At 51.5% G+C, this 23,155-nt stretch overlaps 1 protein-coding gene across 1 annotated transcript in view; it reads left to right on the top strand.

Annotated features, from left to right (window-relative positions):
* Positions 1–2,033: 2,033 nt before the first annotated feature.
* The window catches only part of LOC137357348 (ephrin type-B receptor 3-like), a 41,522-nt gene continuing 20,400 nt past the window's right edge, over positions 2,034–23,155 (top strand). The window contains 9 exon segments of the mRNA XM_068023610.1: positions 2,034–2,096; positions 6,659–7,331; positions 10,597–10,752; positions 16,483–16,608; positions 16,611–16,814; positions 20,005–20,132; positions 20,779–20,941; positions 21,817–21,916; positions 22,729–22,781. Of these exon segments, the coding sequence (XP_067879711.1) occupies positions 2,034–2,096; positions 6,659–7,331; positions 10,597–10,752; positions 16,483–16,608; positions 16,611–16,814; positions 20,005–20,132; positions 20,779–20,941; positions 21,817–21,916; positions 22,729–22,781 (1,666 nt within the window).

The following is a 23,155-nucleotide window of genomic DNA, read 5'->3' as shown; positions in this document are numbered from 1 at the left end:
GTGGGATCTTGCTGTGCGCAAATTGGCTGCTGCATTTCCTACATTACAACAGTGACTACACTTGAAAAAGTACTTAATTGTAAAGCACTTTGAGATGTCCTGAGGATGTGAAAGGCGCTTTGGAAATGCAAGTCTTTTCGTTCTCATTCACTCTTTTCCCAGCTCTCACTTTTAACACGGAGAGGTGGCTTTGAGGAAAGAGGTTCAGGGAGCAGGGCTGGTGGAGCCGAGGGAAGGGGGTGTGGGGGGGAAGTTGTGGGTTGGAGTGCCCCAGAGCTGGCGATGGAGTGAGAGGTGGGAGAGGAGGCTGGAGGAGGTCGTTGGGAGAGGGCGGAGGGTCAGAATAATGTGGAGAGTTTTGAAGGCGAGAACAAGTATCTTCAGTTATAATCTGTTCTGGGGCAGTGACTCAGAGTCCATGAGGGTGGAGGTGAGGGGCACGTGACATGTAGAGGGCAGGCCGTAGTGAGCTTTCCAAATGTGTGAGCTCCATTCCTCAGACTCCGAGTGAGCGAACTGTCCTCCTTCTCTCCTAATCCAGCAGTTTGGCCACTGAAGTGAAATATTAACCTATTAACCGAACCCCATCCCAGTCTAATATATTTGCGGGAAGACAAGAGAAGGAACGATCTCCACTTTGATGTTGGTGATTGGGGCCTAGTGTGTGAAGGGGTTGGTAGAGTCGCTGGTAACCAAGAGGCCTTCAAGGCCTGTTGGGCCTACGCGAAATTGGAGTAATTGGCTTTCTTTGTGCCAAAGAGTCGCTAATTAAGCCAGTCACTTTTGACGGGAACTGCAACTGGGCTCAGGAAACGCTCAGGCTCTCGGCCTACCGCGTCGATTTGAGGGCCGTCGTCCGTCTTTAAAATGGTCGGTTAGCCCCCTCCTTTCTGAGAGGGCCGCACCGCATTTTAAAACGGGGCCTGGGGTTCGCCAGCGAGTTGGTGTGTGTGTATATACGGTAGCCTGGTGGTGATCTTGGATGTGAAAGCCTATGGCCTGGATTAATAATGCAGAGGACGTGAGTTCAGATCCCACCCGGCCTGTTTGAATTCGGTTTCGAAACACATATTAGAGATAGAGGACTGATGCGAGTTAAATGACCATAAAACCGTCGGTTTGTTGGAAAAACCCAACTGGTTCACGACAGTCCTTCAGTGATGGAGACCGTGGATAATACGTGACTTCAGTCTCTCACCAGCCTGGTTGGCTCTTAACTGCCCTCTGAAGTGGCCTCGCAAATACAAAGATGAAAGTTTGAACTGATGACCTTTTCAGGCAAAGGGATTCCCAGAGCACTGTCTGGGGCAGAGTTGGGTGATTTCCCCTCTCTGCTGTTCTGGTTAGTGCTCCTCCCTTCACCACGAGCCCCAAAATTGGCCATTCGTCTCATTCATGTTTGTGGGATCCTGCTGTGTACTGTATATGGGGTGTGGTCGCCTATATATTTAGGAAGGAAGAACGTGAACGCCATGGCGTCGAGATGTTCCAAAGCATTTTACGGCCAATTTTTGTAGTTTTGTAGGAAACCAATGCAACCAATTAGCGCACAGCAAGCTCCCACAAACCATAATGCGATAGCAACCGGATAATGTTGTTTTTTTTTTTAGTGATGTTGGTTGAGGGATAAATATTGGCCCCCCCCCCCCCCCCCAGGACGCTGGGGAGAACTCCCCCCTGCTCTTCTTCGACACAGTGGCCCTGCGACCGTTTACCCCCACCCGAGGGGGGCAGACGGGGGCCGTCGGTTTAACCCCTCGTCTGAGAAAGGGCACCCTCGACAGTGCAGCACTCCCCTCAGTACTGCAGCGTCGGCCTGGTTGTCGCGTTGACGTCCCACCCCCCTCCCCGCGCGCGACCTGAACCCGTGACCTCTGGCCTCCGAGGCGAGAGAGTCATTTGAAAGTAATTAACGGTACGCGAGACACTTCTGCGAGATGGGATGTTTATTGAAGTATTGCAAGAGCACCCAGGATTGACCGGGCAGTTCTTTATTTTTAAAAAAATGTTTTATTTTTACTCTTCTCACAGAAATGTTGATGAACACACGACTGGAGACTGCAGATCTGAAGTGGACGGTGTATCCGGAGTCTGGGGTAAAAGTTTCATAGTTCTTTAATCCTCTCCGCTTTCAAGGCTTTCCTTTGCTACACATCAACCTTAGGCCACTGAGGAGACAATAAAAACATCGCTGGTGTCGATATGGGATCCTTTACTTTAGAAACAGACACGTCGATATAAAAGCAAGAAGTTACAGCAAGCATTTCCCAATCATCAGTCAGGCCTCAGCTGGAGTTTTGTTGCCAGTTCCGGGCTCCGCACCTTCGGAAGGATGTCAAGGCTTGGAGAGGGTGCGGAGGAGATTTACTGGAATGGGACCCGGGAGGGACATCAGTTCTGTAGAGGGACTGGAGAATCTGGGATTGTTCCCCCTTGGAGCGGAGAAGGTTAAGGGGAGATTTAATAGAGGTGTTCAAAATCAGGAGGGGTTTTGAGAGAGTGAATAAGGAGAAACTGTTTCCACTGGCAGGAGGATCGGTAACCAGAGGGACACAGATTTACGATAATTGGTTAAAAAAAAACAGAGGGGGGGAGATGAGAATTTTTTTTAACTCAGTGAGTCGTTGTGATCTGGAACGCGCTGCCTGAAAGGGCGGTGGAAGCAGATTCAATAATAACTTTCAAAAGGGGAATTGGAACAATAGTTGATGAGGGAGAATATCCTTTTAAAGCTCACACAGGAAGACCAGCTGCCAGGTGAAATGAGTTCTTTAAGTTGCCTTATGCAACAGAAATGAGATGCATGGAGTCCAATTCGTTGAAGATTGCCACCGGGTTTAACAGCTGAACTGGTATGTACAGCAGAGAGCCAACTATATACAGAACCTTCCTCTCGGTGTTACAGTTGCAGAGGGATTAAGGCTTTGAGTCACATGACTGCATCCTGGTACATGGCTCGTTAGCATACTGAGGTCTTAAAGGGAATTCACTCTTGAGGCGATCATACAACACCGGGAATCCCGCAGATTTCTTCCTCTCCTCTCCCAAAGGGTATACTGCTGGCATGGGCCTAGATCCAGAGGCTGGCTATTCGACTGTGGTGGCAGCGCCACAGCCATGTCTGATCATGCCTTGGCTCCGATGCTCGATGGGTAGTGCCCAGGAGGAGGAGTCCCGTCTTGTGTTATTTTTTAAACTAGGGGTGGTTGAGGGGGTGCGGTGGGCATGGGGGGGTTGCACTGGGCCGAGCTTGGCGCCCCGTGACAAAGAAACATAGAAAATAGGAGTAGGCCATTCGGCCCTTCGGGCCTGCACTGCCATTGAAAGAAAGATCATGGCTGATGGTCTAATTCAGTACCCTGTTCCCGCTTTCTCCCCATATCCCTTGATCCCTTTGGCATTAAGAAATATATCTATCTCCTTCTTGAATATATTTAATGACTTGGCCTCCACTGCCTTCTGCGGTAGAGAATTCCACAGGTTCACCTGTGGTTCAAAATCATGTTAAGCATGATTTCCCTTTCATAAACCCATGCTGACTTTGTCCAATCCCATTTATGCTTTCCAGGTGTTCTGTTATCACATCCTTTATAATAGACTCTAGCATTTTCCCCACTACTGATGCAAGGCTGACTGGTCTGTAATTCCCTGTTTTCTTTCTCCCTCCTTTTTTAAAATAATGGGGTTACATTTGCCACTCTCCAATCTGTAGGAACTACTCCAAAGTCTATAGAATTTTGGAAGATGACCACCAATGCATCCATTATTTCCAGGGCCACTTCGTTTAGTACTCTGGGATGTAGATTATCAGGCCCTGGGGATTTGTCAGCCTTTAACCCTATTAATTTCCTTAGCACTATTTTTTACAAATACTGATTTCCTTCAGTTCCTCCCTCTCATTAGAACCTTGGTTCCCGAACATTTCTGGGAGGTTATTTGTGTCCTCCTTTGTGAAGACAGAACCAAAGTATGTGTTTGATTGTTCTGCCATTTCTTTGTTTCCCCATTATAACTTCCCCCGTTGCTGACTAAGGGACCTACATTTGTCTTCACGAATCTTTTTCTCTTCACATATCTATAGAAGCTTTTACAGTCAGTTTTTATGTTCCCAGCAAGTTTACTCTCGCACTCTATTTCCCCCCGGCTTAATCAACCTCTTTTTTCCTCCTTTGCTGAATTCAAAACTGCTCCCAATCTTCAGACTTGCTGCTTTTTCTGGAAATTTTATATGCCTCCTCTTTGGATCTAATACTGTCCCTAATTTCTTTTGTAAGCCACGGTTGAGCCACCTTTCCGGTTTTACTTTTGTGCCAGACAGGAATGAATAATTGTTGTAATTCATGGACACGTTCTTTAAATATTATCCATTGCCTTTCCACCATTAACCCTTTTAGTAAAGTTCCCCAATCCACCATAGCCAACTCGCGCATCATACCTTAGTAGTTTCCTTTATTTAGATTCAGAACCCTAATTTCGGATTCAACTACTTCACTCTCCATCTTAATGAAGAATTCTGTCATGTTATGGTCGCTCCTCCCCAAGCACAAAAAGATTGTTAATTAATCCTTTCTCATTGCACAATACCCGTTGGTTCCTCAACGTATTGGTCTAAAAAACCGTCACGTGCACACTCCAGGAAATCCTCCTCCACAGTATTATTGCTAATTTGGTTTGCCCAATCTACATGTAGATTAACGTCACCCATGATTACAGTTGTACCCTTATTGCATGCGTCTCTAATTTCCTATTTAATGCCATGCCTTCCATCTCCACTGCTGTTTGGGGGCCTATAGACAACCCCCACCAACGTTTTCTGCCCCTTGATGTTTCTCCACCCATAAAGATTCCACATCATGATTTTCCGAGCCAATATCCTTCCTCACTACTGCATTGATTTCCTCCTTTACTAACAATGCTAGCCCACTTCCTTTCCCTTTTTGCCTGTCCTTCCTAAATATTGAATACCCCTGGATGTTCAGTTCCCATCCTTGGTCACCCTGCAGCCATGTCTCTGTAATCGCCACTATATCATAACTGTTTTTATATATTTGCTCTGTTAATTCATCTACCTGATTGCGAATGCTCCGTGCATTAAGACACAATGCCTTTAGACTTGTCTTTTTAACATTGTTGGTCACCTTAGCTTTATTTTGCACTACAGCCCCATTTGTTTCTTGCCCTTGCTTTCTCCGCCTTCCACTTTTGCTTCTTACCTTTCTGTCTTTCATTTCTATCCTTGTTTCCCTCTCCTCTGTCTCCCTGCTCCGATTCCCATCCCCCTGCCATTCTAGTTTAAACCCTCCCCGACAGCACGAGCAAACACCAGCACGGAGCAGATGGGCCGAATGGCCTGTTTCTGTGCTGCACATTCTGTGTAATTAGTTCCTCCTCAACATCAAAGGGTTCAAAGCATTCAACGTAGACATTAATCATACAGTAATAACTTATTGACAATAATTAAACGCCCACTTGAGGCAAGTTCGCTGGAGAGTTCTCACCCACTGCAGTTCCCAGCTTCTTGTACTTGGACGGCCCAGCCTTAATGAATACTAAAGTATCCGTTCGAACACTGCATTCTCAGGTGCTGGGTGTGGCTCAGTGGGAAGCACTCTCGCCTCGGAGTCAGACGTTTGTGGGTTCAAGTCCCACATCTGGAGACTTGCACTTGTAATGCAGGCTGATGCTCCCACTGCACTACGGAGGGAGTGCTGCACTGTCAGAGGTGCTGCCTTTCGGGCAGGATGTTAAACCACCACAGCAGAAGGTGGGATTTGAATTCAATTAATAAATCTGAAATTAAAAAGCTAGTCGAATGATGGCCGTGAAACCATTGTCGATTGTTGTAAAATAAAAAACTTTGGTTCACTGATGTCCTTTAGGGAAGGAAATCTGCTGTCCTTACCTGGTCTGGCCTACATGTAACTCCAGACCCACAGCAATGTGGTTAACTCTTACATGCCCTTTGAAATGGCCTAGCAAGCCACTCAGTTGTATCTAACCGCTACGAAGTCAATAAAAACAACACTGTGGGTGTGCCTACCCCACACGGACTGCAGAGGTTCAAGTAGGCAGCTCACCACCACCTTCTCAAGGGCAATTAGGGATGGGGCAATAAATGCTGGCCTGGCCAGCGACACCCACATCCCATGAATGAATTTTTTTAAAAAAGTTTAGTGATGGGCTCAAATTCTTTAAACCAGCAGGAATGGGAGTGGGGGGGGGGTGGATCTTAAAGGACAGGGTTAATTAAACTGTGACGCAGTGGTTCGCACCGCAGCCTCATAGCTCCAGGGACCCGGGTTCGATTCTGGGTACTGCCTGTGCGGAGTTTGCAAGTTCTCCCTGTGTCCACGTGGGTTTCCGCCGGGTGCTCTGGTTTCCTCCCACAGCCAAAGACTTGCAGGTTGATAGGTAAATTGGCCCTTGTGTAGGTAGGTGGTAGGGAATATGGGATTACTGCAGGGGTAGTATAAAAATGGGTGGTTGTTGGCCGGCACAGACTCGGTGGGCCGAAGGGCCTGTTTCAGTGCTGTATCTCTAAATAAATAAATAAATAATAAAATAAAGTCTCTCTCAATGGAGTCGGGTTCTCTGGTAAGGGGTTATAAGTTGGTTTATCTCCCTCACGATGAATGGTCATTTTCCTTTGTTTCCCTAGTGGGAAGAGGTGAGTGGGAATGACGATGAGATGAACACCGTGCGGACCTACCAGGTTTGCCAAGTCCGGGTGCCCAACCAGAACAACTGGCTACGCACCACCTACATCCCTCGGCGTGGTGCCCAGCGGGTCTACGTGGAGCTCAAGTTCACCATGCGCGATTGCTCCTCCATCCCCAACGTGCCCGGCTCCTGCAAGGAGACTTTCAACCTGTACTACTACGAATCGGACTCGGACTCGGCTACCCAGGGCTTGCCGGCCTGGATGGAGAACCCTTACGTCAAGGTGGACACCGTGGCGGCCGATTCTGTCTTCCCCAACAAGAAGGTGGGCCGAGCCAACACCAAGACACTGAACCTGGGCCCGCTGAGGAGCAATGGCTTCTACCTGGCCTTCCAAGACCAAGGAGCCTGCATGGCGCTCCTGTCCATCCGAGTCTTCTTCAAGAAATGCCCGGCCATGGTGGCCAGCTTCGCCTCCTTCCCCGAGACGGTGACGGGGGCCGAGCCCACCTCGCTGGTCATCGCGCCGGGCGCCTGCATCCCCAACGCCGTGGAGGTTTCCATCCCCCTCAAGCTCTACTGCAACGCGGATGGCGAGTGGATTGTGCCCGTCGGGAAGTGCACTTGTGGCCCGGGTTACGAGCCTGCGGAGAAGGACACCGTTTGCAAAGGTGAGGCGTTGGGGGAGAGGGGGTGGCATCTAGGCCTAGTGGCTTCTCTCGGGCCTTCCTGTTGTCGTGACTACTGGTGATGGACATACGGATTAGAGGGTTGACTTTCCCCACCCTCAGTGTCATCACCAGAGGGGTGGTGTGGGGAGGAGGGGGCAGGAGGGTGGGGGGCTGGTGGTGATGAGGACTGATGTTCTTTGCTTGCCCGATGTGGCAGGCACCGTCTGTCCTCTGAGTCAGAAAGCCGTGGGCTTCACGTCCCACTCCAAAGACTCGAGCACATGATCCAGGCCGACACTCCCAGTGCCCGTCCTGAAAGACTGCTGCACTGTCGGAGGTGCCGTCTTTGGGATGAGACGTCAAACCGAGGCCTCATCCGCCCTCTAAAAGATCCTGGTGGGGGGGGGTTCTGTATTGGAAAAAGAGCGGGGTGGGGGGGTCAGTGTGGGGGGGTGAGTTCTCCTCAGTGTCCTGGGGCCAATATTTATCCCTCAACCAACATCCCTAAAAACGTATTCGCTGCTCATTCATTCATCCTGCTGTTTGTGGGATCTTGCTGTGCGGAGATTCGCTGTCCCATTTGCCTAGATAACGCTTCAAAAGCATTTCATTGGCGATTGGTGACACACTTTGGGACCATCCTGACCGGGTCAAAGGCCCTTCTGTAAATGTGTGTCACCTTGTTTGTTCCTTCATGATACAGAGATGGACACTGTATGTGCTTTAATATCATTCACCATTCACGGACTCAGTTGGTGCAGACTGCCTGCAACCCTTAGAAGCTGCGTTTGCATAATTCATCAAAAAGTGGGTCATCCTGCAAGGAGCGGTATGAACATCAAAGGTGTCTCTCAGCCATAAGATCCCACTTCTTTTGAGCCAGTACTTGTCAGCCTGGCTTTCAGTCAGGGGAGGGAGCAGGGTAAGGGGAGGAACTGGGCAGATTACAAAGGAGATAACAGAGTGCTTTCATCTGCGTTACTTCATGTGTTCGCTAGCTCACTCTTTATAAATTGCGGGCTGGGCCCCAGCTGAAATATTGCGTCCAGTTCCGGGCATTTTTGGAAGAATGTCGAGGCCTTTGCAAAGGGCGTGGAGGAGATTTACTAAAATGGTGCCAGTGATGAGGGCCTTCGATTTATGTGGAGAGGCTGGGGGGGGTGGATCTCCTTCGAGCAGAGAAGGTTGAGGGGGGGGGGATCGAAGATGAGAGTTATGGTCCAGGACACGCCGTCGAAAAGGGCGGTGGAAGCAGATTTAATCGCGAGTTGATGTCCCTGGGAGTTAGGTGACAATTGCCCTTCGCTCAGTAGGCCGCTTCAGAGAGCGTGGGACTGGAATTGTGCGTAGGGGAGGCTGAAGGCCGGGCAGGAGCAGGTCCACCCAATCACTTGGGCTTTTAGAATAATCCCACGGTCATTTCTGTTTTCCTGCCCACGTATTGACACCGAGTCACATGAGGAGGTATTAAGACAGGCAACCAAAGGTTTGGTAGGACCCACCTTGGGGAGAGACGGGCAAAGCTAGGTCAACCAGAGTGCTGGGAAGTAAGAGTGTGAGTGAGTGTGTGTGTGTGTGTGTGTGAGGCACGGGCAGGATGGGGCTTGACTGGGACGCTGTTTTTGCAGCCACGCGCCCTGTCGTCATTCGCTGTCTGGATTGACAGACGATGAGTAGCCATTTTGGCAAAGTACCAAAGGGTCTATTCCAACCGTATCCAACCTGAGTCAGCACCTTTTGGGGGTGGGGGAGGGGTAGCCTGAGGAATACAAAAGATGAAAACAGTTCTCCGCTCCATATTATTCGGATATCAAAGGTGCTGGAGATGGGACAAGAAAACATTTACCAGAACTGAGAAGTTATAATTACCAGGAAAGATTGAGTAGCCTGGGGCTCTTTTCTCTAGAAAAGAGAAGGCTGGTTGAGATCTTAAAAATTATGATCGGGTAGACGTAGAGAAGATATTTCCACTTGTGGGGGAGACCAGAACTAGGGGGCAATCGATATAAAAGACGGTCACCAATAAATCCAATGGGGAATTCAGGAGAAACTCCTTTCCCCAGAGAGTGGTGAGAATGTGGGACTCGCTCCCACAGGGAGTGGTTGAGGTGAATCGTGTCGATACATTTAAGGGGAAGTTGGATAAACACATGAGGGAGAAAGGAATAGAGGAGAGGCTGATCGGGTGAGATGAAGAGGGGTGGGAGCATGCAGCAGATGGGCCGAATGGCACATTTCTGTGCTGTACATTCTATGTAAAACAGGAGCAAAATGGAAGACTCCAAGTGAATTCTGCTTCACTTCGACACGAGTCTGGGTAACTTGGGTGAAAAGAATGCCTCCTCTTTGCAGATTCCTCGGTCGAATCATCTTTCACCTTGAGAACTCTTTGACCAAGCTTTTGGGCATCTGTCCTAATATCTCCATATGTGGCTCGGCATACAATTTTGTTAATTTTTTTTTAACTAGGTTAAAGCCGCTATGTGAATGCAATTTGTTGTTGTTTTGGATGTCACAATCTCTGGATGTCCCTTGAAAGGTTTCCCTGTAGGCCCACATTTTTATTAGGCCTCACCATGTCCCAATGGATTAAACCTCCCCCCTCCCCCCCACCTCTCCCCCCTGAGGTCCTTCGGGCATTAAAATCATTCCCATTCTAACCTGTCGCGGGCAGCTGCTCTCCCGAGACGCATCGGGAAAAGTGGGAAGGCGGTTGCTAAGGTGGTGCCAGGGCCCTGGGATCTGGCAGTCCTGGGCCCAATATTTATCTCTCAGCCAACATCACTTAAAAACAGGTTATCACATTGTCCGTGGGAGCTTGCTGTGCGCAAATTGGCGTCCGCAGGCAAAAGTGACCACACATCACCCCCACTCCCGCCCCAAAAAAGAAGTAATTAATTGGCTGTGAAGTGCTTTGGGATGTGCTGAGGTGGCTGAAGGCACTATAGAAATGCAGTGCCCACCACTGTGAGTTGACCAAGGTACCCTTGGATCTTCCCAACTGGAGATACCCTCTGCGTTCCTCACATCCCTGAATGCCTTCGTTCCCCAGGTAACTATGGAAGAGATTGAGCATTCAGACACTTAAAGGGACAGCATCGGGTACGATCCATCCCTCATCGAGCCAAGGTGTGTATCGTTCGGCTGACGGTTGAAGACTGAGCATCAAGCCGAGAGCAAGTCGGGGAATATTCTGGGTCTGAGGCAGAAACCGTGCGTATTTTCCCAGGCCTAACTTGACTCTTGCTTTTGGTTCCTCCTCCAGCCTGCGCCACTGGCAATTTCAAGGCAAGCCAAGGTGAGGGTCCTTGCAGCCTGTGCCCCCGCAACAGCAAAGCCACCTCCCTCGGCGCCACCTCCTGCAGCTGTCAGAGGGGGCGCTATCGAGCCAACAATGACCAACCTGAGATGCCCTGCACCGGTAAGTGAAATGTAGGCTTTGATAGGACTCTTGCCATCACCGATGACATGGACGCTTGGCACCCAGCTTGGCTCGGTTGGTGTAATACCCGGCACAGAAGGCCAGGGAGGGGTTCAAGGCCCATCTCCAGCTCTTAATGCAGCTTGGCGCCTCATTGCAGCAGAGGAGAGTGCCGCAGTGTCGGAGGTGTGCCGCCTTTGGGGTGGAACGTGAGACCCTCGTCAGCTCTCTCAGGTGGCTGTCGAAGAGCGAGGGAGATCCCCACCCACCAATGTCGGGCTTACTATTGGCCAACCTCCACCAGAGACTGATGGGTCCCAATAGGCCTAACACCTCATCCAAAAGGCGGCACCTCCGGCAGTGCAGCACTCCTGCCGTACCGCACTAGAGGCCGGAGTGGGGTTCAAACCCACAACCTTCTGACTCAGAGGCGTGAGAGAAAGTGCAATCCACTGAGCCACTGCTAATGATCCAATGTGGTGGGGGGGGGGGGTAGGAGGGGCCTGGTTTTCCTTGGGAATTTTACATCCTCTTGGCTTTAGAAAATCGGGCACGTTTCCTTTTAAAGCTGAACCTCGGCCTAGAATTACTTAGAATGTACAGCACAGAAACAGGCCATTCGGCCCATCTGATCCATGCTGGTGTTCATGCTCCTCACGAGCCTCCTCCCACCCTCGACTTCATCTCACCCGATCACCACATCCTTCTATTCCTTTCTCCCTCGTGTGTTTATCCAGCTTCCCCTTAAATGTATCGACACTATTCACCTCAACCACTCCCTGTGGGAGCGAGTTCCACATTCTCACCACTCTCTGGGGAGAGAAGTTTCTCCTGAATTCCTGATTGGATTTATTAGTAACTGTCTCACATTGATGGCCCCCCCACCCCCCCCCCCCTTAGTTCTGGTCTCGGCTACAGGTGCCTGTGGGATCCCCAGAGAGCTTAGTTGTTGAGTATATTCAAGACGGAAATCGATAGATTTTTGGATGCTAAGGGAATCAAGGGATAGTGCGGGAAGGTGGAGTTGAGATCAAAGGTCAGCCATGATCTTGTCATGGCCATATGGCCTACTCCTGCTCCTATGTCCTGTGTTCTCCACGTCCAACAGTCCAAATCCCCTTCAGAAATTTAAAGGCATTGATCTGGTGACATAAGAGGAGAGTTGAGCAAGGTCCAGATGGAAAGTTTTAGTGAGTTGGGGAGGTGGTGGGGGTGGGAGGTAGAGCAGTTTGAGGCCTAGGGGAAGTGGGCAAGCAGAGCCAGAATCCCTACCCACATCGGCACGTCCTTCTGACACGGTGCATTAGCAGCTCATAATGCGGCTAAACGGCTGGGATTAGCGGTGGATTACAAGTGCTGTAAGTGCAGACTTGTGTACAGTCAGCTCTGTAACCTACACCTCTTGGCATCTGTCCTGAGCTCGTCCTTCAGAAACCCCCTCCGTGCTCCTGGTGCATCTGGGTTTTGACGTCGTTCACCCCAGGGAGGACGGCCCCGTACCGTTGGCAGCTGGCACGCTTGTGCCAACGCGTTGTGCCCGCTGTACGATAACCGGACTATGTCACAAACCCCATAGTGTTAACGGGGGGTTTCCCCTGTTCGAAATTTCTCAATTATACAGCAGCTTTGCCATGAAGTGCTCCTGCTGAGGCCTGATCGCTCTCACGATGCAGGAAAAGCAGCAGCCAATTTGCGCACAGCAAGATCCCACAAACAGCGATCCATTAATAGACTGGCTCGTTTTTTTTTTAAATTAAAATTCTGCTGGCTGAGAGATTAATGTTGGTCCAGGAAATCGTGGAAGGTACCCCACTCCACTTCTTCGAAATAGCGGCCGTGGGATCTTTTACATCCACCTGAGCATGCAGGCAGGGCCCTCGGTTTAACGTCGTCTCCTAGAGTGGGACTGAAACTCACAATCTTCTGACTCCGAGGTGCGAGAATGCTATCCCTCAATCAATATCACTTATATTGATGTATTAGTGGGATCTTGCTGCACAAATTGGCTGCAGCGTTTCCGACCCCCTTTATATACATTTTAAAATAACTTTATTAAAAACAGACAAATAAAACCAAAACTCCAATTAAAACAGCATTACCTGCATCAGTGCTCCCTTCTCTCTGTACGCCTGCCACAGGGCCAGGTCCACGACGGCATGACCGATGTGGGACTCCAAGTCGAGCACCTCCCTCTCAAGGCGCCCGATCTCGGCTTCCCGCCTCTTGGTCGACCCCTTCGCGCACTCCTGACAGAAGACGCGGATGTGAGTCTTGCCCACATCCCACCATAGCCTCAAGGAGGTGAAGCCCCCCTGCTTCCTTCTCCAGTCGGCCCAGAATCGACAGAACGAGTCCCGAAATCGCTCGTCCTCCAGCAGCCGGTTGTTAAAGTGCCAGTACGTGGACCCCGCCCGCGTGCGGAGCGGAGTGAACTCTGCCCACGCCAGGCGGTGGTCCGAGCACGGCACCAGCTGCATGGAGGCCGCCGAGACGCGGGAGACGTAAGCCTCCGAAAAGTAGAGGCGGTCGATTCGGGACCCTCCTCCTCCAGACCTCCACGTGAAGGTGCTGGAGTCGGGATGGAGATTCCGCCAGACGTCCACCAAGTTAAGGGAGCTGATCAGTCCCCTCAACTTCTCCACCGACGCTTGGCTGCGCTGGGGACCGGAGCGATCCCCCACCTCGAGGGTGCAGTTAAAATCCCCCCCGAGGATGATGCACTCGCCGCTATCGATGGAGCTCAAGAGAGCGGACACTTCGTCAAAGAAGCGCGCTTGCAAAGCGCCGGGCCTGGGCGCGTACACGTTCACAAAGTGGAGCGGCACGCTACCCAGGCGAACGGCGAGGTGGAGCAAGCGGCCCGGCACGAGCTCCTTGACCCCCAAGATCTCCGGCTGAAAAGTCGGGGCCAACAAGATAGCCACCCCACTAGAAATAGGGGTGAGGTGACTCATGTAGACCCCACCCTGCCACTCCAGGAGCCAGGTGGCTTCGTCTCCCGGAACGGTGTGGGTTTCCTGCAGAAAGCTCACCGCGTATCTCCCTTCCCTAAGGACTGAGAGATTGTGAAATCTGCGGTGAGCCCCTCTGCTGCCGTTGATGTTGAGGCTGGCTATGGTTATCTTCATGTCAAAGGTACTTAAAACCCGTCACAAACACCTCACTGTGAGGAGGGAGTGGAAGTGCACCTGGCCCTCCACTCCCCCAGCAACCCATTGAGGAACACATTAAAACGGCGCCTCTCAACCAGTTTCACGCCCGTGCGCCTGCCCGCTTTCTTCAGGGCGGCACGGACGGACTGGATGATCAGCGCCAGATTTGACCAACAGCCGAGGGCCAGCTGAACTTTATTGCGGCAACCCCTGCAAGCCGCGAGGAAATCCCGGAGTTCCGCGGTGGGGATGAGAGGAGACTCGGTGGGAGGCACGAGGGACTCCACCACCTCACTGGCGATGGATTCAAGGTTGTCCTCCGTGCCCCGCACCGAGTCCCCATCCTCCTCCGGGTCGTCGCTGCCAGTGGCCGACACACCCACCACACACAGTGGGGCGGACGTGCCCGGCCTTGCCAGCTGGGCCCCACCTCTGTCACAGTCCCACCCCCAGGATCGATGGCGGAGTCGTCCTCTCTGGGTTCATCTATTTGGCTGGTGTCTATGGGCACCAGTGGTTCAGGACCCCCCCTCTACCTCCGGTGGAGTGAGGCCAGTGAGGGACCCAGGGGAGTTGGAAGCTCCCGACTCAGGAAATCCAGCCGGAGCCAAGACCGGAGGCAGGGAGAGAGGAGGCCATCTCCCGCTCCTCCAGCGCCCACAGACCCAGCAGACGAGGAATTATGCAAATTGGCCTCCGGGTCGGGCACAGCCTGGGCGGCAGCATCAGGCTGCTGGGAGGGTTGACCCTCGTAGGTCTCGCTCCGACCCAGGACCCGACCCATCAGCCAAAGGAGAGACCTCTTCTTCCGTGGGGTCCACAGGCTCCCCCACCAGAGGCGAGCCCTCTCCCTCCTCATTCAGAGTTACCAAATTTACAAAGGCGTTCCCCACTCTATCCTGAGGGACAGGGGACTGCCGCTTAGGGCTTGAGGCCCCGATAGTGTTGGTGGTGGGGGAACCGTCTGGACCCGCTCCAGTAGATATACCCTGCAACTCCTTAGCCTCTTCAGAGGAGGGGGTGACACCCTCTTATTCCAGGAGGGGCACGGAGGCTCAGAGACCCCCATCTCTGTTTCTGCCCTCGCAACCCCCTGCCGAGATTCCTTGGGCCTATGCTCAGCCACGGGGCAGGTGAGCTCCCCTGGGTTAGGCCTAGGGCTAAGCTCAAGCTCAGGTTGTCCTGTTATGTGCAGGGGGAGCGAGCCTTTGGGTGTTTTGCTTTGCGTCGCGCCTTCCTTCCACTCGGACGGGTCTCCCCGTCCCCACCAGAGGCCGTGAAAGCCACAGCCTCCAGGACCGCCTGAGCGGCAGTTGTTGTTGGAGTCGGGGGAGGTGCAGCGGCGCCACCCTGGGCCACCGAGGTGGAGTTGGCGGCCGGGATGTTGGGGCAGTTCTTACGAACGTGCCCCATCCCCTTGCAGGCATGGCACCGCACCCCATCCATGGTCCAGAAGACGCAGTGTGCCGCCCCCTCCTGGAAGTCCACATTGAAATGGCCCTCCAAGACCTCCTCCCACGCCAGCTGCATAAAGGGCTGGCGGCGGAAGGAGTACACATGCCAGAGGGCTGCTCTCATGAAGACCGAATGGGACTGGAGTGATCCCTGACCTTACCTCCCCCAGATGATGCAGATGGGGGGAGGAGGAGCTCACTGGGAAAGAAGGGTGGGACGTTTGATAACATGATTCAATGCGCAGTGGCCCCCAGAGGGTCCACTGACCAGAAGGACGCCCCAAAGTGAGCCCCTTACTCATGGCCAGGGACACCGCCCACTCTGTCCTCAGGAAGAACACAGCCTTCCGTACGTCTTTGAGGCTGCAACAATGGTCAAGGGGCCGACAACCTCGGCCATTGCTTCACGCAGGCCTCAATGGACATGTTGAGGTGAGCATAGCTCTTCACCCCATTGCTGGATGTTATTAATTTAAAAGGTCACGGAACTACATGGGCAGCCACAGAGGCTGCAGCTGCAGAGGTAGTAGAGGGCAATTCGGGTGGGGAGGGAGCTCCCCTGTGTGCTTATTGCAGCAGCACAGAATCCTAGCAGAATGGCAGCCCCACCCCCTGTTCCGGCCATTTGTTCCTCCCCCAACAGTCCAAAGCAAAGCAAACGACTGGTGTTCAGCACCCACCTCCAACCAAGCCTTGTTTCCAAAGAAAATCTCTTCTTCACTGTAAAGGTGATTGTTGTTGAAGCTTTCCCTCTGCTTGGTTGTAACTGCTCTCCTTCTGCTCAGTGCAGCTCCTCTCTCCAACTCTGGCAACCTCCAACTGCTGCCAGCACTGTCAGCTGAGGTTTGTTGCTGCAATCAGCACTCAGCACCTCCAATCAGGCAACAGTAAACCCCGTGCTGTACCTGCCCTGGGAGTGTTTGATGGGACAGTGTAGAGGGATCTTTACTCTGTGTCTAGCCCAGCACTGCTATCCCTCAGCTTTGATGTTTATGTTATACATTGTTATTTGAACAGATGCTCATCTAAGTGTTGTGGGGGTGTGAGGAATGAACGTCATTGTCTGTGTTGCTCTCGGTTACTGACCCTTCGCCTTTACCCATCATCCTTTGCGATTGCTCCAGCCATTCCGTCGGAGCCTCGCGACCTGCGGGCGAGCATCAATGACACCACGGTGATCCTGGAGTGGAGCGAGCCGCTGGACAATGGCGGCCGGGACGATCTCACCTACGCGGTGGTGTGCTGGAAGTGCATGGAACGCCGCTCCTGCGTGCCTGCGAGGACGGCGTCAGGTACTCTCCGCGACAGGCTGGGCTGCAGCAGCGGCATGTGCGGGTCAGTCACTTGCAGGCCCACACCTCGTACATCTTCGAGATCCAAGCCCGCAATGGTGTGTCATCACAGAGTCTCCACAGGCCGCACTTCACTTCCATTAATGTCACCACAAGTCAGGAGGGTAAGTGAGTGCCGGGGTAGGACATGGTGCAGTGGAGGGCAGGGTGCAGGGGGAGGGCAGGGTGCAGGGGAAAGGGCTCCTGTCCATTCCATTTTGTCTTTTTCTCTCTCTTTCTAATGTCCCTCCTCTTTGCCTCCTTCTCCGTCTATCTCTCCTGATACTGGTCTCTGCTTCTCTCTCTATCCCTTTCTCTCTTTTGCTCCCTCCCTCTCTGCCTCTCCCTCTCCCCCTTTCTCTCTCTCTCCAACTTTCTCTCTTCTCTCTCTCTCTCTCTCTCCAACTTTCTCTCTCTCTCTCTCTCCAACTTTCTCTCTCTCTCTCTCTCTCCAACGTCTCTCTCTCACTCTCCAACTTTCTCTCTCTCTCTCTCTCTCTCCAACTTTCTCTCTCTCTCTCTCTCTCTCCACTTTCTCTCTCTCTCTCTCTCTCTCCAACTTTCTCTCTCTCTCTCTCTCTCTCTCCAACTTTCTCTCTCTCTCTCTCTCTCTCCAACTTTCTCTCTCTCTCTCTCTCTCTCCAACTTTCTCTCTCTCTCTCTCTCTCTCCAACTTTCTCTCTCTCTCTCTCTCTCTCCAACTTTCTCTCTCTCTCTCTCTCTCTCTCCAACTTTCTCTCTCTCTCTCTCTCTCTCCAACTTTCTCTCTCTCTCTCTCCAACTTTCTCTCTCTCTCTCCACTTTCTCTCTCTCTCTCTCTCTCTCCCAACTTTCTCTCTCTCTCTCTCCAACTTTCTCTCTCTCTCTCTCCAACTTTCTCTCTCTCTCTCTCCAACTTTCTCTCTCTCTCTCCAACTTTCTCTCTCTCTCTCTCTCTCTCCAACTTTCTCTCTCTCTCTCTCACTTTCTCTCTCTCCAACTTTCTCTCTCTCTCTCTCTGCTCTCTCTCTCTTCTCTCTCTCTCTCTCCAACTTTCTCTCTCTCTCTCTCTCTCTCTCTCTCTCCAACTTTCTCTCTCTCTCTCTCTCTCCAACTTTCTCTCTCCTCTCTCTCTCCAACTTTCTCTCTCTCTCTCTCTCTCTCCAACTTTCTCTCTCTCTCTCTCTCTCTCCAACTTTCTCTCTCTCTCTCTCTCTCTCTCCAACTTTCTCTCTCTCTCTCTCTCTCTCTCCAACTTTCTCTCTCTCTCTCTCTCTCTCCAACTTTCTCTCTCTCTCTCTCTCTCTCTCCAACTTTCTCTCTCTCTCTCTCTCTCTCTCCAACTTTCTCTCTCTCTCTCTCTCTCTCCAACTTTCTCTCTCTCTCTCTCTCTCTCTCCAACTTTCTCTCTCTCTCTCTCTCTCTCTCCAACTTTCTCTCTCTCTCTCTCTCTCTCTCTCCAACTTTCTCTCTCTCTCTCTCCAACTTTCTCTCTCTCTCTCCAACTTTCTCTCTCTCTCTCTCTCTCTCCAACTTTCTCTCTCTCTCTCTCCAACTTTCTCTCTCTCTCTCCAACTTTCTCTCTCTCTCTCCAACTTTCTCTCTCTCTCTCTCTCTCTCTCTCTCCAACTTTCTCTCTCTCTCTCCAACTTTCTCTCTCTCTCTCTCTCTCTCTCTCTCCAACTTTCTCTCTCTCTCTCTCTCCAACTTTCTCTCTCTCTCTCTCTCCAACTTTCTCTCTCTCTCTCATCTCTCTCTCTCTCTCTCTCTCTCTCTCTCTCTCTCTCTCTCTCTCTCTCTCTCTCCAACTTTCTCTCTCTCTCTCTCTCTCTCTCCAACTTTCTCTCTCTCTCTCTCTCTCTCCCAACTTTCTCTCTCTCTCTCTCTCTCTCCAACTTTCTCTCTCTCTCTCTCTCTCCAACTTTCTCTCTCTCTCTCTCTCCAACTTTCTCTCTCTCTCTCTTCTCCAACTTTCTCTCTCTCTCCCCCTCTCCCTCTCTCCCCCCCTCTCTCTCTCTCCCCCTTTCTCTCTCTCTCTCTCTCTCCCCCCTTTTCTCTCTCTCTCTCTCTCCCCCTTTCTCTCTATCTCCCCTTTTTTTCTCTCTCTCTCTCCCCCTTTTTTCTCTCTCTCTCTCTCTCCCCCTTTTTCTCTCTCTCTCTCTCTCCCCCTTTTTTCTCTCTCTCTCTCTCCCCTTTTTTCTCTCTCTCTCTCTCCCCCTTTTTTCTCTCTCTCTCTCTCCCCCTTTTTTCTCTCTCTCTCTCTCCCCTTTTTTCTCTCTCTCTCTCTCCCCCTTTTTTTCTCTCTCTCTCTCTCCCCCTTTTTTCTCTCTCTCTCTCCCCCTTTTTTCTCTCTCTCTCTCTCTCTCTCTCCCCCTTTTTTTCTCTCTCTCTCTCTCTCTCTCCACCCTTTTTTCTCTCTCTCTCTCTCTCTCTCCCCCTTTTTTCTCTCTCTCTCTCTCTCTCCCCCTTTTTTCTCTCTCTCTCTCTCTCCCCCTTTTTTCTCTCTCTCTCTCTCTCTCCCCCTTTTTTCTCTCTCTCTCTCCCCCTTTTTTCTCTCTCTCTCTCTCTCTCTCCCCTTTTTTTTCTCTCTCTCTCTCTCTCTCCCCTTTTTTCTCTCTCTCTCTCTCTCTCCCCCTTTTTTTTCTCTCTCTCTCTCTTTCTTTCTTCCTCCCACCCCCTTCTCTCTCTCCTCCCTCAAGCAACGCCGCCTAAATAAAAGAAAGAAACAGTTTACCTGGTCATTTATTCACTCGCCGTTGGCGGGATCTTGCTGTGCGCCAGCGGCCCCCACCGCGCTTCTCAACACTTCCGTCAGCGATGACGTCTGACCTGTAGTCAACTGGGTGGCTCGTGCCTGGGGTCTTCCTGCATGCGTGACAGGTGCTTTGTGAATTTGGCATTGCAACTAACCGTCTGTCCGTGTGTTCAGATGTCACACTTTCTCTTTATTCATTCGTGGGATGTGGGCATCACTGGCAAGGCCAGCATTTATTGACCATCCCTAATTACCCTGGAGAAGGTGGTGGTGAGCTGCCTTCTTGAACCGCTGCAGTGCATGTGGTATAGGTATACCCACAGTGCCGTTAGGAAGGGAGTTCCAGGATTTTGACCCAGTGACAGTGAAGGAACGGCGATATAGTTCCAAGTCAGGATGGTGTGTGACTTGGAGGGGAACTTGCAGGTGGTGGTGTTCCCATGCGTCTGCTGCCCTTGTCCTTCTAGTTGGTAGAGGTCGCGGGCTTGGGCGGTGCTGTCGAAGGTGCATTGCTGCAGTGTATCTTGTAGATGGTACACACTGTGATATGAATGTGGATTTTTGTCATTTACTATTTGCAGCCAATGCCTTTGGCATTGGGAGCATCCAGCAGACCACGATAACCAGGAACAGCATCGCCCTCGAGTGGCCAGTCCCAACGCAACTCCGCGGTCAGATCTTGGACTATGAGGTCAAGTACTACGAAAAGGTGCGTGGAAGGTGTCAATGCCAATGGAGCGTGCATTTGGGATCTGCTGCACTTGTTTTCTGACGGTTTGGTGGCCCTTCGCCTCACACCGCATGATGGCCCGTGCGTTTCATTGTCCTAAAATGGTGGTTGGGGGGAGTGGGGGGGGGGGCGATGGCTGTCACTGAGTGTTGGCAAGGTCAGGCCGCAGCCCGCGTGGGAGCGAGTCGAAAGGTTTTGCGTTCAAGCTAGAGACTTGAGCGCACCATCTCGGCCCGCGCTGCCGGCGCAGTACGGAGGGAGTGCAGCACTGTTGGAGGTGCCGTCTTTTGGGTGAGATGTTAGGTGGATTTAAAAGATCCCACTGTGCTATTGGAAGAAGGGCAGTGGCGTTCTCCCTGGTGTCCTGGCCTTTGAGACAGTCGTTGATGTGATTGCTGTTCGTGGGAGCTTGCTGTGCACACAATGGCTGCCATATTGGCCAACGTAACAACAGTCCCTCGAGCTCCATGCAAGTTGGTGGATGTCAATGTGTGGAAAATATTTGAGGGATGCGATCAGGAGCTGTATGAGGACAGGTTATTCCTTAATGTGCGGAATGAGGGCAGAGGTTTTATGAAATAAATGTTCAGTCTTTCAATCTAATCTTTTTTTTGGTCCTCCGCAGGGCAAGAATGAAAGCAGTGCGTTGTACATCAGCAGCTCCACAAACACTCTCTCGATTGAAGGCCTGAGGAATGCTGTTGTCTATGTGGTGCAGGTCCGAGCCAGGACTGCGGCGGGATATGGGACGTTCAGCAGCAAGAGGGACTTCAGGACCTTGGGTGGAGGTACAGTCAAGTCCCAGGCTTTGCTCGTCTTTGTAGGCCCCGACTGCTTCCATATTGAAAACCGTGCAAGATTGGAACCGGTGAACAAAAAATACAGGAGAATTAAAACAAAAGTGATTTGGTTTATCATTTTCTTCCGGATTTTTTTTTTTCATCCCAAAAGTATCGCAGATAGGGGTAAAGCCACCGTTTGACCATAAATTCACCACCTCTGTAACTGTAACCTCCGAGATCTTTGCTGCTCCTCCAATTCCGGCCTCTTGAGCATCCCCCCCACCCCACCCCCGATTCCCATCGCTCCACCATTGGCGGCCATGCCTTCAGCTGCCTGGGGCCCCGAGCTCTGGAATTCCCTCCCTAAACCTCTCCGCCTCTCTCCTCCTTTAAGAAGCTCCTTAAAGCCAAGCCTTTGGTCACCTGTCCCTAATATCTCCTTATGACTGTCGGTACCATGTTTTATTTCACGACGCTCCTGTGAAGCACCTTGGGGCGTTTTAGGATGTTCGAGGCACTATAAAAATGCAAGGTGTTGTTGGTTGAAAGGGAGGGTATTTGGATATGGGCTTAATGTGGCTCCAGGTCTATTTGACATATGGGAATTGCACCATTGGCTTCAAATTGGAGCTTTATATCTTTTAAGCCAACAATTGAAATACAGCAATGGAAACAAACACTCAGGTTGGTCAATGGGCATTGATGGAATATTTCGCTCTGATCATTCATTGGTTGAATCCTTTCCCCCAATAGTGCTCGCTGTACCGCTTCTCTCGCAAAAAAAACCACGAAAATTTTGGTCGTCCGACATTTTTTTGGGGGGTGCAGGGGAGCAGGATCCCTCAAATCAGGTGACGCTGTTCCTTCTCTTGCCGTTGCAGATACGCCGAGCCGTCGCGAAGAGCTCCTGCTGATCGTGAGCTCTGCTTCCGTCGTGTTTGTGCTCCTGGTGCTGGCAGTGGTAGCTGTGGTCTGTCTCAGGTAAAGCTGGACGGGCGGGCGAGGGGTGCCTCCGGTTCTCTGAGTGGGGCGTGGCCAAGTCGGGGAACTCCCCACAAGAGCCCTGAGCCCAGATTCCGCTCGGGGGAACCACGATCGAGAGTTGGAGGGGGGTCGGTGGGGGAGGTTGGAATTACTTCAGGAGGATTACTAAATGGGATGCATTATGTTTATGTCGGGTTACTGGGTTTAGTTTGTAATATCTGATTTAACTCGGAGCAATACAGGTATCACACTGGTGTTAAATGACCAACTGGTTTATTTACAACACATTAGCTTAAAAGTTCTTACAGGATTTCAGTACATGTCTTAAGAGTAGCCAGTATTCTGTGGAAGCTTCTAGCAGTCTTAGTTTCAATTTTGCTCTGCAGCTCCACCCGGAGGCTTAAGCAATCAAACACAGTGAACACAGATAGTGGACAGATTGATACCATCAAACCCTGATCAATCAACCACTACAGGATGGCCTTACCAGAGGTGCCGACTGTTGTCAAGGCGGTGAAGGCATTTTGAAAGGGATTTGGATAAAAACACTTGGAGATAGATATGAAATGATACAGTTAACAGTGGGCGGGGGGGGAGGGGATTGGAGCAGCTGGTACCCTATCATCTCAGTCCTCTTGGCCCGGGGTTCCCCACACCTCATCCTGTCCTCTTGCCTCCTGTCTGAGGGATTGGCGAGCTCTCGGTATTGCCGGAACTCTGAAGTCCGTGGGGGTCAGGGTCAAACACTTGGCGTGTGGGCGGGGCACCGAGCGGGATTAACAGCTCACCCCGTTTTATTTTCCTGGCAGGAAGCAACGCAAACGGGACCCGGACTATTCCGAGAAGCTGCCCCCGAATATTGGTAAGTTGGGAACACCGGAGGATTGGTAAGAGGCTGGAGTCAGTCGATTGAGGTGAAGAATGGGAATGTGGCAGGGAGCCCCCTCGGGTCTGTTTCGCCATTCAATGAGATTGTCGCTGAACTGTACCTTAACTCTATCCACTAGCCTTGGTTCCATGTCCCTTAGTCGCCTTACCCAACAAAAAGGCTGGGTATTAAGGGGCATTGGCGTCACTCCAGTCTGAAACCCAGGGGTTGAAGAGTTGTCCAGTTTGAAGCCTGTGGCCCACAGAGTTCCAGCTCACTGTCTTATCCTACTTGGATTTTGTGCGACTGGTGTTTTGGGAAGGGCTAGTCAGTGTTATTCTCTCAATCGGGTTGCCAACCCTTCAAGA

This window comes from Heterodontus francisci, chromosome 48 (assembly GCF_036365525.1).
Source record: "Heterodontus francisci isolate sHetFra1 chromosome 48, sHetFra1.hap1, whole genome shotgun sequence".
Classification (NCBI taxonomy): Eukaryota; Metazoa; Chordata; class Chondrichthyes; order Heterodontiformes; family Heterodontidae; genus Heterodontus; species Heterodontus francisci.
The sequence above is the reverse complement of the archived record's forward strand: the minus strand, read 5'-3'. Positions and strand labels throughout refer to the sequence as shown.